The following is a 15,778-nucleotide window of genomic DNA, read 5'->3' as shown; positions in this document are numbered from 1 at the left end:
GGAGAGAATTTCCTTACTCACACACAACGCGCATTCCCTCTTTCCCTCCTCCCTCGCATGTCCCCTCCTTGTCCCTTCCACCCTTCCCCCGCCTCCTACTTTGTGCCCTGCGCACCGTGCCCTCCTCACCATCGCACTCACGCTTTCTTCGTCTCTTTCTCCCTCTCTCTTCAATCGGCTTGCAAACGCGAAAGACCGACAAAGAGGCATTGATAGAGAGGGGGACGAGAGAGGGAACGAGAGGGCGAACGGTGGGGCTGGCTCTCTCTGGTCTTGCGCGACGCGTACCAGTCAACCCAGAGCCACGGTCGCGCGACAGCCACGGTGCCCGTGGAAAGGGATCGTTCGCAATTGACATAGTCGCGATTTTTCCCTCAAGTGCCTCGCGGTAATCTCTCCCGGTCTCTCCCTGCTCCTCCTCTCCCACGCGAGCACCGTTGCTCCCATGCGCTCGGCCGTTTCGGAGTGACCCGTAGAGAGTGCGTTCTCCGCGTGCGTTCTCCAACTCCAACAACACTGCGGAGTGACCGGCGTCGCGTCGTACGACGATCGCGAGGAAGAGAACGAGAGAGAGAGAGAGAGAGAAAAGGAGCGCAATCTCCGACACTCCGCGTGTCGCCGCAACTATACCGCGTCCGCGAAGAGACCGATGGCACACGGCGAGCCGGAGCCCGTCGTCGTCGTCGTCGCCGCGGTTACTTGGCCAGCGTGCGGCCCTCGCGCGCGGATAGTCGGGATGCGGAGGGGCTGCTCGTGACTGTCCGCGCGAGTGTGCCAGTCGACGCCCCGCGAACGGACCCACGGAGGAGTATCGGAGTGCCGGTGTAGGACGGCACCGACGTCGCTTTCGTCTTCACCTGCTACGTACTTGGCAGACACCGTCGTGCACATCGTCGTTGTCGTCGTCGTCGTCGTCGTTATTTGGCGGCGCCGCGACGAGAGGGAAAAAGAGTAGTATCGACGTTTTCTCGTGCCGGCGCCCCGCGGTGCCACCCCTTACGCGCGGAGGAACCGCAGCGGCCGGCCCGCACGGGCCGCGCACGAGTCAGTGAAAGTGAGTGATGCGAACGCGTCCGCCGACGTGGAGGAGGGGGAGGAGCGAGTGCGACGACGACGGGACGAGCAAGTGTCACCGCGACTTATTCGGGGTTGTTTTTCTCTCTTTGTGATATCTCGACGCGCGTCCTCGGGGGATTCCTGCGACATTACGGAATTATTCAGTCTGATGAACGACGCAGTGGTGGGTTCCAGGATAAAACTCATCCCCTCGGCTCGTTTCGGGCAGGTTCCCTCTTTCCCCAGAGAGAAGATGCCTCTCTCGGGAATAGCTCTACGTCATAACGTCAGACAGCGTCAAGAAAGTCGATCTTGAGAGTTGATACGGCAGTATATTATCTTCCTCGTCAATGGAAAGTTCATATCGTCAAACGTGGTTATCATGTTTTCTATTTATACCGTGTTAAAAAAACAATTACTTTTGCAGCCTTTAAAAATCTCAAAACGGTTTTAATAAATAGATTTGATCAATTATTTTGGCACGATAAAATTAGCTCGGTCATATTCTTATGCGTTTATAAATAGTTGTGGTAATAGAACATTAAAGGCAACTGAGAGCATATCGCAGTTAACGTTAGCGTATATATATTTATTATATGAATTATATATGAATTCTTGTTGCTTACATCATTCTTCGATTACGAACGTTTCGGTCTTCTTTTAAGCCATCTTCAACGAATTAATAATAAATTGAAGCCATATTCTTAGTGGAACCAAAGATAATTCCATAATTCATACATTGCGAATGTTCCTTCTTGAACAGTTATATGTATACGACTGTTAAGTTCGGTCCAACTAAGAAACAACAAATGGCATATTAATAAAATAACCGCAGTGATTTGTTTTAAAAAATTCGCTAAATGGTCTGTTTTCGTCGAGGAATAAAATAAAAATTATTTTACTTTATTTTAAAATATATTTGTATTAATATTATTTAAAAATAACACTCAAGAATTTCATTTAAATTTGATCCGTTAACGTTTAAGTGTGTTTACCGTCGAATATAGATGCATTCGTTTTTATTTATGCGAGTGGAAACACGAAATGAATCTTACAATATTTAGCATTGGATAGTAGGGCAGTATATTTAGCGCGAAATACAATTGTAATACTGAGATTTAAGATAGGAAATTGAATTATTTTTTCTAAAAGAATACAGGATTTTTTTTGTATAATATCGTGAAAAAGTGTGCTTTATTCTTCATGTCTAATGACGCATGCGGATCTCAATTAATAAATCTCTTCTCTCGCGCAAAAAATTCACTTAACTAAAAAGAAAGCTTGTTGATGCTGTGGAATAAATGATGTTCTTTTCATTTTCGTATCATCGATTTTCCACCGTTCCTTATTATCTTATGACTCGGAGCATTTACGATTTCGCGACATTTATCCCGCTTTCTCTCCCTCTCCTCTCTCCGTTTCTCCCGCTCTTTCTCGCTCTCCTTCTCGTTCTCTCGCCCACTCCAACATTTACCTCCCGGTTATGGATATTATTAAGTAATACCTACATCGCACGCACAGCGATACAAACGCGCGAATACGTGCGCGAGCGCATGCTGCACGCAGGCGAATGGAAAAGCACGGGTTCTCATTCCGGTGATATCTCGCATTCGCGAGGCTATAATCAGAGATTTCTTCCTTTCCCAATGCGACTGAATGCGTATTAGAAGACTTAAGAACTTTTTTATGTGATAACGGATTATCTTGGATGCAAATCAATACCGGAAATGCACGTAGGGTGGTTCGACGTATTTCATGATATAATTTCGAGTTTTTGTTTTTCGAGAAATTCCAGACCGCGCGTTTCTCTCTCGGTGAGACACTTTCTTATAAATCTTTTGGCGTTACATATACTTTACTTGTGCTTTTTAAATCAAGTACAATATTTTCTTAAAATGAAGAGACAGTCGGATGTAAAAATTTGAGCGAAATTATTGAAAGGACGATTTATTTAGTCAAATTAGGTTTGAATCTATATAGTGTGTAAAAACTATGTGGTACCATCGGTATTACACACGATGGAACAATTTACATGGTGTAATCATAAAATGTATATTAGAAGATAGACTATTCCCGTTGTTATCTATACGACGGTGTCCTCGCGAGGCGACCGGAAATACCCACGTGACGTGATGGGACGAAGACAACAATAGGAAACATGAAATTACGTTATATGCAAAGTGTCTTAAAATATCAGGCATCGTTACTGAAATTGTTTTACTAATTTTATCTCTATTAGAAAATAAGTCATTTGAAATTAAACGAAGATAAAGCCTCGTTATGTGTGACTTAAAGTATTGATTCATCTAACACACCTTTTAATGTTAATTCTTAATTGTTCCAAGAACTTTATTGCAATGCAAAAATTGTATCGCTGCAGATTTGTCACATATACATGCATATACGCCAATAATCATATTGCATATTTAATTTATTATATCATTATTGATATCTCAATTAAGTGACAGTTGATATATGAATTTATTCATGCTTAAGAACACATATGTTTATCGCTTGAAAATTGTCTATATAGGGAATCATTTATTTGTATAGATCGAGTTAGACTGTTGCCGAATGTATGAAATAAATATCCTAGCTGAGAGATTATAGGCTCTAACGAAGTAAATCAATAAATACGAAATGCCAATAGGAACCGACATTTGATATTGATATAGTTTGATTTTATTCAAATGTGATCGTCCATGCATCAATACAATTTTTTAATCGAGGATGAAAACGTTTTGATTCTCGATTTGAATCCTCTTCAGTGTAAGTTCAATGTCGATGTCTTTATTGATATTAAGTTTGAAAATTTGATGATAACTGTGGATAAAGAAGTTAGTAGTCAGTTTTACACAGTGTTTCACTGTTAGAACATATATTTCATTAAAAACGTCGACATTGAACTTACACTAAAGAGGATCCAAATCGAAGATCGAAACGTTTGGATAATTATATTGATGCATGGACAATTACATTTGACTTGAACAATAAAGGAGCATAAAAGCCAACGCAGGGTGACAGTGCAATAAATATATTAATTTAATTTACATACATCTTGATAAACGTTTCGATCATATATCTGGTCATCTTCAATATCGCAAATCAAACATATTAACGGCTACTTACAAAATTGTCGTCTACAAAATATTTTACAATAACTTAAATGTCCGTCACGAAAAGATTCTTCATTCTCTTTGTCTCCTTGTAATACAACGTCGTTAAAAATTATTGTTATTTAATTTTGAAATTCCACCAGCATCTCAGACCCTCACAGGATTCCCAAATTCTATATAAATTATATAAACCACAGTTTTTAAATTATGTGTTGGTCAATAAAAATTACATTTGAATAAAATCAAACGCATCAACACCAAGTGTCGGCTCTTATTAGCATTTCCTATTTGCTTAATAAATATCCAAATCGTCTTTAATCATAAATCGTCTTTCCTAGATCGACAGGTAGGGATAAGTGCGAATCGCGTGCACATGGTCGGGTCACCTGTGCATTTCTCTCCCTCCTCCCTCCCCCCCCCCCCCCCCCTCTCTCTCTCTCTCTCTCTCGTGATAATAACGATGCCGTAATAACGTCGCTGACATGCTCGTGCCAGAACCGAAGTATATGCTCGATGTATACGACCTAAATAAGATGCGATGCCCCCCCAGGGCGAAAGTAATTCACACGCGCGAACGGGAGCTCGTGCGCGCACACGCCGTACCTCACCGACTTTTAGGCTTTATTTGCTACACCGGTCTGATAACATTTGCACCTTGCTGCACCTGACTTTACCGCTAGCACACATTCAGCTCGGGCGGATAAAACGATCGCAGCTGTAGTAATTTAATTTGCTTAATACTTAACTTTATTTACTATACCTATATGTATTATGTTAGTTTAATATCGTTATTACATCTCAATTTTTATAAATGGAATAATTAAAATATCAATGTTAAATATATCATAATAATGTATGATATGATAAAGGAATAATGTATTCTGCAAAAAGTAAAAATAATCGCATAATTTTGTAAATCTTTTTTAAATCACAAAATCTAATAACGTATATTACATATTTTGCAGTATCTTAAAATTGTTACATTATAACAATGTCATTCTTGTTGGAGTTTTGTATACATAACGTTTACCTAACTACGGTCGTTTCCCAATTAAAATTTAATAATGCTAATTGAGGACCGAAAGTTGAAATAAAAATGTAATATGACATATTTTATTTGGCAGTTTAATTAATATTGCAAAGATATAATTGGCTTAAAAACAGTTTGCGTATACTTGTCTTATTTTGATAAACAACGCGATCTCTTTGCTGATCGTGGAGAAGATACTAGGCGCTATAGTAAAGCGAAAAAGAGACAAAGCGGAAAGGATAGACATCGAGAGGGAGCATCGAGTCAGTAGGCTAGTGGGAACGTAAACCGTACGTACGGTACCGCGAGCCTTCTCCCTCTTTTCCCCTTATACTTTCCGCCTTCCTTCCTCTTCTCTCACAATTTTCTCCTTCTATTGTGGTCTACGGATCTACATATACGTGTACGTGTTTATAACTTATACATATATATACTCGGGACATAGTGTATGATATGTATACATATATACACTGAGAAAAATGGTCTGGTTAAATTAAACAGTAATTCTGGTAGAAAATGGACGAATCAGAATTTTCTGGTTATGCCTATTAGAATTCTAGTTGAGATAACTAGAATTCTGATTAATATAATTATTCTGGTAAAAATAAGAATTCTAGTAGATTTTACTAGAAATATAGTATCAACCAGAATTCCGATTATCTCAACTAGAATTCTAATAAATTTAACCAGAAATTTCTGATTCGTCCATTTTCAATCAGAAAATTTTTTCAGTGTATAAAACGGTAATTTTAGTATTCTTGGGAGCAGCATTTCCCAAACGATTGTAAGCCAAGAATTCTCTTTACAAGTCCTGAGATTACAATAATAGTAACACATGTCTAGTTTGTAAATAGTCAAGTGCTTAGAATCATTAGATTGTTGAACCCTAGTACGCTTACAATTCGTGATTAATCGATGTTTAAATCCTCTTTGGATTTAGTACGAGTACCTGCATTTTTTGTGAAAATTTATTCCTTTTTCCTTCTCTTTCTTACTTGAATTTCTCTCTTGCCTTCGTACAATTAAAGACCCGTAACAGTTACTTAAATCTCAGTCATAGAGCCGTATAAAATTTCAATGACATACACAAAATTACATAAAGAAGAATCATTAAGCAAAGTCAAGACTTTCATCTCTCGATTTCGTTGAGCAATTTAGCCGCGTCATTGGTATAGACTTTTTTTTAAGACACCCTATACGGGTGGGTGGTCGGCGTTGTGAAGCAGGCTCGCAAGCTCGGCCGGTGGTCGCCGAGCTTCGCTCGATAGCGATGCGCGGTTCCCCTCGACGCGAGCTCACCACTGCTTGCAACGCGGTTGGGATTAAAGGGGAACCTCGGGGGAACCATCGTGGTGCATGGAAATGCAGGATCGATGCGCCAGGAGTCGGCTGCTTTTTTTTTATGTCCGTCGCAGATCGATCGCTCAGGATTGATGACATGATGTCAGGTTTTATCCACTTCCTATTTAAATTCTATGTTTTAACTTTTCACTCTACTTTCATCGGTCTTAAGTAATCCTGTGCAAGTCAATTTTCTATTCATGAGCCGTGGCTATTCTTCACGACATTCATAGTCAAACTCTTGCGATCTTTAATTTTTAAATGCATCGCGTGTATTTAATTTATACGTATATCGATTTTAAAAAGAGAGCTATTTGTATGTGGCTAAAGATTAAAATTAACTGCAAAATATTCTTAAGGTTTTTGTATGAATCCTAAGAATTTGAATTGATATTTATTCGTATATCATATTTATCTTTTTATTCCATGTTTTCACTTAGCACTTTACGATCTTTATACCGTGCTATTATAAAACTTTTCGTTCATCTATTATTTTAGAAAGTTGATTCGAGAACTTTCGAGGTGATTACATAAATGTAATCTCACAATTTGGAATTTGCGTCATGTTTCTTCAAATTGATCTGTTATTCTTATTTCGCCACAATTTTTTCATATATCGCGCGAGCATTTTTTTTCTAATCATTAATTCTATTAATCTGTCTTTTCGCTGTCTGGCAGAATTAAATCTTCCTTTATCCGCAATAAGATGGCACGAAACGATCCGATGGAAGTTGTAATCGCCGATCGAGCGAGAGCTAACTTTATGCTTTCTACTTCTTCTCGTATCTTGAAACTTAGAAAATATATGGCAGTTGAGTTAAATGAGAAAATATATTTACAGTAGATCTCTTATCGAATTAGCTCAACTGCACTCGAAAGTTTTAAAAAGGAATTCTTCTTGGATTTGATTGAAAAATACGTTTGTTTAAATTGGAATTGAAATAAATTGAAATGGAATATTGCAAAATGAATATAGTAGAGACTTTAAAGTTTGTAATATATTTTATCTATGTATTAGTCTCAAATATTTTATGATAAACGGATAAGTTTTGGCCATATAATATGATGCAATGAAAACTTTATTGATACTTGAGTTTTTTGGAAAATTCTGACGGAGGTAGAATGAAAATCACTTTCATATCGAGAATACGTAGAAAATAAGACGACAAGTCGTCATCATACGTGTGTCTATAAGTCGGCGCTCTCTCGCAATCGACGCGATGGCAATTCCCTTCCAGATAAAAAACGAGAAGGGAAATTCGACGAAGCCATGTCACGTCGTTGGGTGCTGGCGCGATTTCCGACGACAGCAACGACGGTTACACGGACAACGGCTACGGGAAGCGCGCCAACGACCGCGATAACGGCAAACGAAGCGAGCGCAACGACGTTAACGACCACGACGAGTACTAGACTCGGCGTGCTGCGACTTCGGGGTGACTAGAGTGAAACCACCAACGGTGCGACCATTAAGACAACGACAACAACGACTGCCACGTCGATTGAGGGGGCGAGTGATAGTACGCGATAAATCGTGTCACGTTGTAACGTCGTTGGGGTGGCGTGGAGAAGACGAAGAAGAAGGGGAAGAAGGAAGAAGAGGAAGAAAAAAAGTGGAACGAGACGATAGAACAGAGGACAAGGCAAACCTCTTAGCCGGTGAACCGGCTGAGGAATAGAACTAATCGCGTGTGTCCGAAGTGTTGATAGACTTATCGCCAAAGAGCGACAGTGGTGCATCGTACCGAAGAGTGAAAACGAATCTTCGGGATTAACGCCGTTACACGGCCGCGGATGTTACGCCGGGCCGGCACAGAACGCCCGGTGGTTCAGCAGGCCATCAGCCTGGCAGACGTCAGTCTACACCGTCACCACGGCGTTCAACATGTTCGAGATGTGGAGCGCGGTGAGTTCCAAGCTGGAACACTCCGCGACCTCCTCGGGCTCGCCGTTGCCGTTGACCTCGCACGCGCCCCAGACGCCCCACACGTCGTCAGGGAGCATAAAAGGTAAAGGGTCCGGCTGAAAAGTTTATAGGGTTTGATATGGAACTAGGTTGCTCGGTAATATATAGAATATATACCTGCAATATGTAGAACATATTCGGACCGATTGCACCGACACGAATGGTAATTAACTAAACACTGAATTGAATTAATTCTCTCTTTCTCGCCCTATATTATAAATAAGATTAGTTGGGCAAAAATAGCAATCCACTATCTCGTAATTATTTTATTTCATTTATGTGTGTAATCAAGAATCATATAAACTCATTTTTAACGACATCCGTTAATTTTCATACAATTAGAATGTTCCGTTAATTAAGTTATCAGAAAGAAACCTGAAATCAAATAATTCTCAAGTTAATGTAATATAAAAAGATAAACTTATATTTATACAATAGTAAATAAAAAAGTCAACCCCCTAAAAAATGATAAACACAAATGAAAGAAGAAGGCCATATTCGGTTAAAGCGGATTTTGGTGGCTAATAATATTTTTGCGTGAATCTTATAATTTCCGGTTTAAGCAAACTGCATTTTCTCACAATAAATTCTTTACAGTGTTTTAGGACGCTGATTAGCGTTTTAAAACACTCAACAAATAATCAACACGCAGTTTATTTGAAATAAATTGCAAGATTTCACGTAAAAACATTATTAGACGCCAAAATCGGCTTCGAATATAGCCTTCTTCGCTTATTTGCGTTTATATTTATACATTCTTGAAATCTACAAATATTTTAATTTGTATATCCCGGATGTACACATACGCATACATACTAGAGCTTAAGATTTCATCGAAGCGAAAACGAATGCATTGAATATTGGGATACTCGATCTTTAACCCTTTATGCTCATATATCATCTACATGACGAAATAGAACGAGATGTCTGATCGCGATTCGACGTGAATTATAAAATCCCATTAATCACGCGTGCGTCGAACGTTGTAATAAATCTCTCGTTACACATTGCTGTGGCATATCCATTTGTGCTCAAATCGTACCTTTACATTTTTAATATCCACTCGTACAACAGCAGATAGTCAATACCAAAAGTTGCCTTTCGTGAAATAATTACCATACTAATTTGCATTATGAAACGACGTACGCATCTAGTAACGATTAAGTCCGTAGTATCCAACGCATATTGCTTTTTTTTTTCGAAAACATCTAATACGAGATTAACATTATAAAGCATGTATAATGCAAAATTAAATGAAAAACATGATGTACTTTATTGAATGTCACCAGTAAAAGCAAAATATGTAATATTAACTGTCGTTGGTGCAACTACCGGCATGAGTGCGATTGCGCTTGGTTCAAAGGTATTCGTTGCGAAATCAATGCATGGTAGTCGTCTCCGACGTGATCGACGTTCGATACGTGTACTGTCGTATTATTAACGATCATCTCGATTAGAGTCGAAGCGCGTACGCCGCTCAATCACGCTCTCTTTTATTACTTGATTTCTTTAGTACAAATGTAAATCTGTTATGCATAAGAACAAAAGGAGCAAAATGAAATGTTCAACAAACTGTTAATTTTATATTAACGTATTTACTAAAATATACGAATATATGTTGTATATGAGGGATAAATGGATTAAAAAATATTCGTAGTAATAATACATCAATATATCTAACATATACACGAAGCATATTATTTCAAATTTAATATGTTATTTAATATGATATATTAAGTTTTTATATTTATTCACGTATTATGACACATTAATTATAACTATATGGATTGTAGTTAATTTATAATTTTTGTTATGACGTATGAAGGGTAGCTTTCTAATAAGGGTAGACCAAAAATCGCTACAGGGTGAAAGCAAATTTTAATTAAAATATTTTTACTTCGTCGAAATAATTATACAACTAATTATTTTCACATTTTTCGAGTCGTAGATTCGCTCGCGAAATTAACGAAAAGTGAGGGATGATGAATCTTAGGGCAAATCTATTTGCAAGGGCGGTGAACAAATCATCAACGAGAGACTCGCTCTCGCGTTCTCGCGCGTCTTCGCAGTACCGTATTACCAGTCGGCCTCACGCGGGCGTTCTTCTTACGGAGTTTTGCGCAACCCGTTCTTACGTGGGTACTTTCGCTTTGCATAATTTGCTCGGCATCGTGCGTTTCGTATCGAGTATTCGTATTCGGGACGACCGCGAGGCGCAGTATCGTCACTTACAGACATCTGCGAACCTTGTTTAAGTATGTTTTTTTTTCTCTTTTCTCTTTCCTCTCTCTCCCCTTTTTCTTACAGACTTTCTTATTCATATTACAGGATAATATATTAACAATCCTTGCACGAAAACTATCGTGAATGATATTTTCTGAGGTTTGCTCTGTTTAGAATGTTCCTGTATTCTGTTTCCTGTATTCTCAGGAAACTTTTATGTACAGGACTTCTCTTATGAACTTCTGATTCTTTTTGTTTTAAATTTTCGAAAAAAGATCCACACAGATTTTGCATATTAAATTTTATTACTTTGTAGATAATCGCTTTTTCAGTAAATTGTAGGTTGGACAAAAATGACAAATTTTGCCATTCAGAATATTAAACTTTTTATAGTGTTTTTATTTAATTTTTGATTGATCAAATTTTTGTTTATTATGTTTCTTTGTTATTATAAGACTTTTTATCGGTTTATTTAGTTGCATATTGTATGTAACTAACATATATTTGATATATATGAAAGACAAAATGCAGGTAAATTTTATTGACGGAACAGCAATAATACCGAAATAAAGAATTTAATACGACGTCGAATATTCAGTTAAAACAAAAGAAGATATTGGAAAGATGACAATTGTGAACAAAAAATACGGATACTTTGTTTTTTTTACAGATACTTCAATGACATTTTCGTTAAATGACATTAGCAACCAGTTTTAGTGTTAATCAAGTTAACCTAGTTTTTGCTTCGTGGATACCCGAAAAAAACCACAATTCGTATCAAAGTATACTGGATAATATTAGACAAACATATAAATCTTGAATGGATGTCAGTGACAAAGATGCACCATAATCAAAACCCTCGAACTGTTTGTATAATATCATAATAATAATTATATCATCGGTAATTGATACAATAATGCAATTATCTATATTAGAAAGATATCTATAATAAGAATGCAAATACATACATTGTTAATATTATAATCATTTTATATAAGAACTGTAATGTTCATTAATAATATTCTAGATTTTTCATCATCTTTTCTTTCATGAATGTCTTTAACAATTTGCAATCGACTTTTTTCTACATTGATAATATACGTTTATACTATTATCTACATTTTAACAACATTTTTATAAACTATTAGTTTTGTTATAACATTATTATAAATTATTGGCTCGGTATTTTACCCAATAATACATTACTACGTCTTAAACACATCTCCAAATTGATCAGAATTTATTTAACGATTGCGAAGAACCTATAATACTCCATGAATAAAGTATGATAGGAAATTAAGGTTTTTTATAGGTTTGAAATGGAAAGTTATTTATAACGTTCAATGTCATTTTTAAAAACTATTTATAATCTTTAACAAAGTGTATAGAAAATCAATCGTCTATATGTATACTGCTTAGATACCAATTAAACATTTAATCATAACACAGAGAAAGAAGTGAAAGACTACTTGATAAATTTTAACATAAATTTTATTAATCGTCTGTGATACAGAAGAAATATTGATTACTTCGCGCGAGGAACTGTAATCACGTCGTACGGAAAACCTCTATATAGGATAGAACAAATTAATTATATGAGACATATTCCTGAAAACTTGATTCTAACTTAATATGAGTCATTAAAACAATTAATGTATCCTGAATCGTTAAATACAATAATTATCAATGAATTAAAAAGCTTTTCATGACAGATCGGAGCACTAATTAAAATTACAACTTACAAATAACACTATTTGTAATTAAATTTTTTTTTCTATCATATCTCAATTTTTTATTAATTTATACTAAACGTAGAACATCTTGTATTATTTAATATAAATTTGACACTCACATATTTATTTACTTAATAGTAGTAGTCAGACGATAAACTTATTTTTAATGATATTTCAATTTTAGATTGCAAGAAATGTGTTAAATAATTATAATATTAATATCTAATAAAGAAAATGTGTCAAAAAATTATAATATTAAGAACTAGATATAAATCTATGAATAACTAAATACTTCTTCTTTTAGAGTATATTTCTCCTACCTTTGCTATCTTGTAATATTTTACGAAAGACTTGCGTTATTAACATTCAATACGTTTATACATGTAGTCGTTAAGAAAACTTTTCCTTTTGCCGCACAGTTTGATGTTTATTTGGGTTCTTAAGTGGTTAAATCGATGAAATGAACGGATCGCAGCGAAACGACGACTGGCGTGCATCGATTTCGCAACGAGGAGCCTTCGAACCGGTCCGTTCGCTCCGAAAACGCGCCACCGTTCACCGTACAAGCGTATCTCACGTGATCACAGCTTTCACTTGCGAAAAAATATCCTAACCGCCTGAACGACGAAGTCAATCGAAAGTTCATCATCGTCATCGTTGTCATCAACGTCCCACGATGCGTCACGTTGGCTTTGCCGAAACGGCGAGAGCGTTTTCCAACTTTTCCTTTTCGCGTCGGCGTCTTTGGGAATTTCGATATAACGCGCCATCGTTCGCGCGAAGGGTTAGATAAGTAGATTGATGAGAATTTTATGAGAAACTTATGAGAAATCTAGGACAAGCCCTCTGAGAGAGCTATAAATGTAGGATATTTACATGACTAGAGCGTGGAAATAAGAAGCTATGATAAATAGTCGTAAAGACATGAAGAAAAAAAAAACAATTAGAAAGAATTAATGATTAGAAGAACGATGAAAAAAAGATGGAAATGAGAAGAATAACTTGTTTATATAAGTATGGGGGATCTCAGAACGTGTAACTTTTTTGATCGATTTTTGAAATTGTTTCATAATAATGTAAATATATGTAATTAATATTAAACTCATTGTAAATGACAAGTAAATGACAAAATACGAAACAATTTTCCAATCAATTATTGTATAATTATTAACATACATCAAGTAAATATATATTTACATTTAAATGTCATTATAAGATTATTAAAAAAAGATAATTAATGATTTTATTATAGCATATTATATCATCCTCGTTATTGTTACTTCTACCCCCGCATATTTAATCAAATATTTCGAATTATATTATCCTTGACCTAATAATTACACTAAAGCAAATTGACAAATGTACTCTCGTATGTTAATGAGTTCGTATATACATACGTAAACAAATCGCTGGTCAGTTAATCTCTCGATCAGCAGTGAGATAATACGATGGTACAAAGGCGCGAATGGAAATGCATTACGAAATAGGCGAAAGGGATAATGGTATTATTGACGGCAAAAAAGTGGAGAATGCATTCTTCAGTTAGAAGTTGTTTACAGCTGCGGCTATCTGGCGTTGCGAGTACTCGGCTGCCTCGTTGAGCGTTTTATCTTGCAATTCCGCGACGATAATTCGTCGGCGATGCGAAAAGTCAATCGACGGCGCGAGGAGCGGCATCGCTCGCCATTATCGTTTGAAATTGTACGCCACCCCACTAATAAAATATCGTAGAGTAATTTATTCGTGCAACGGCACAGCAGAATTTATTTCTATAATGTATCGTCGTCACCGTCGCGTAAAGCGCAGTCAATCTCATATTATTTATTATACTTTTATAACGATTCTCCTTCCTTTGGCGAACCATTTTTTTAGCACCATTATATAAGCGATACATTAATTTTATAAAATCCGTGTCATCTGTTGTTTAAATTTTCCATTATTTTACTTGCAACCTATTTCTGGGATTAAAAACCGATATGTCCAATGTTTAATCGAGATATATTATCAATAAACTTTATTCATAAGTCTGCACAGTTTCCTCTTTACTTATTATGCGTATATAAAAGTACCGTTAAAATAATCATTGATAACAAATTTACATGAATCAACTATACATGCAGTTACGAACAATTAATACAAATAAATATCGTCCCATATAATATGGGACGAATGATAACGAAATAATCGCATTCCTTCTTATAGGAAAATAGTTTAACTGCAATAACAATGATAAGAATGCATCAATTACTATGTATATATGATTTACTATGTGTATATATATTTTTTTCTTTCTTTATCTTCTTCTCTTTTCTTGATGTGTGTACATGTATATATTTGAATAATTTTAATCTATCGTTATTACTGATTCATTTTACTAAAAACGATCTACTAATAATTAAAGAACAATTATTTATAGGTCAGGTTCTTTATTTTAATTGCAATTGTAATATAAAATCCATTCAGAGAAAAATATAATAATAGCAATTAATTATCATAGGTAACAATTATAAATTTCATATTATGTAGAATTAATACATTAGATTACGTAGAGTACGTAGTTGAATGAATTTGATAGTTATTGCAGCCATATAAAATTTGTATAGATTTATATGTAGAATTTATACATGTATATGTATATATATAGTTGAATGGACTATTTTATAAACAATATTAAGAATCTTTATTTTAGACCGCATATGTGAGAAACACAATTAATACTAGAAAAATGCCGGTCGAAGCTGATGGATCTTCGTTGCTTTAAATAATTCAATCTTGAATTACTAATATACACTATATATGTAATTCGCGATTACTAGAGCAGTTTGAATTGCGTTTATAGTCCGGAAAAACAATTCGACGCGCAGTTCTAAAAGACTACATGGTACTATATGGTATACATGCAAGTACATATATAGTGTATATTAGTAATCCAAGATTGAATTATTTAAAGCAATAAAGATCCAACTTCGATCGTAACAGACTATTTTATAGTTATTGCATCTATATAGTTGCTGTCACTATGTCTTTTTCTCTGAATGCGTTATTGTATTTTTTCTTAACAAATTTAATTCTGAATTGCAACAGACAAATACGAAGTCATGCATACAAATTTGATTGAATTATAATAAATATGATTCAATAAATACATCAAAATAAGATTTTTAAAACAATACAAATGAAGATAAAGAAAAATGAAATAGTCACTCGTGAAACATTAACATAGTCGTTATACCATCGCTGCTACTGCAGCTGCGGCTGCAGTTACGAGAGGACGGTAGTGGTGATGGTGGCGGCGGCGGCGGTGGCGGCGGCG

General features: G+C 36.0%; 1 protein-coding gene across 5 annotated transcripts in view; it reads left to right on the top strand.

The window, feature by feature from the left end:
• Hr3 (nuclear hormone receptor 3 ROR-beta) overlaps positions 1-15,778 on the top strand; it is a 109,829-nt gene that overhangs the window by 41,404 nt on the left and 52,647 nt on the right. For 2 of the 5 annotated variants that reach the window (XM_018506911.1, XM_018506908.1), the window contains exons 1-2: positions 309-1,240; positions 7,782-8,552. The exons of the other annotated variants lie outside the window; for them this stretch is intronic. In XM_018506911.1, coding sequence (XP_018362413.1) covers positions 8,429-8,552 — 124 coding nt within the window. In that variant the 5' untranslated portion in view covers positions 309-1,240; positions 7,782-8,428. Of the gene's footprint in view, positions 1-308; positions 1,241-7,781; positions 8,553-15,778 lie in introns of those variants that run through there. 5 annotated transcript variants of the gene reach the window in all.

Source organism: Trachymyrmex cornetzi, unplaced genomic scaffold (genome assembly GCF_001594075.2).
Source record: "Trachymyrmex cornetzi isolate Tcor2-1 unplaced genomic scaffold, Tcor1.1 scaffold23, whole genome shotgun sequence".
In the NCBI taxonomy this organism is placed as follows: Eukaryota; Metazoa; Arthropoda; class Insecta; order Hymenoptera; family Formicidae; genus Trachymyrmex; species Trachymyrmex cornetzi.
Note: the sequence above shows the minus strand (reverse complement) of the source record. Positions and strands in the feature narration are given on the sequence as shown.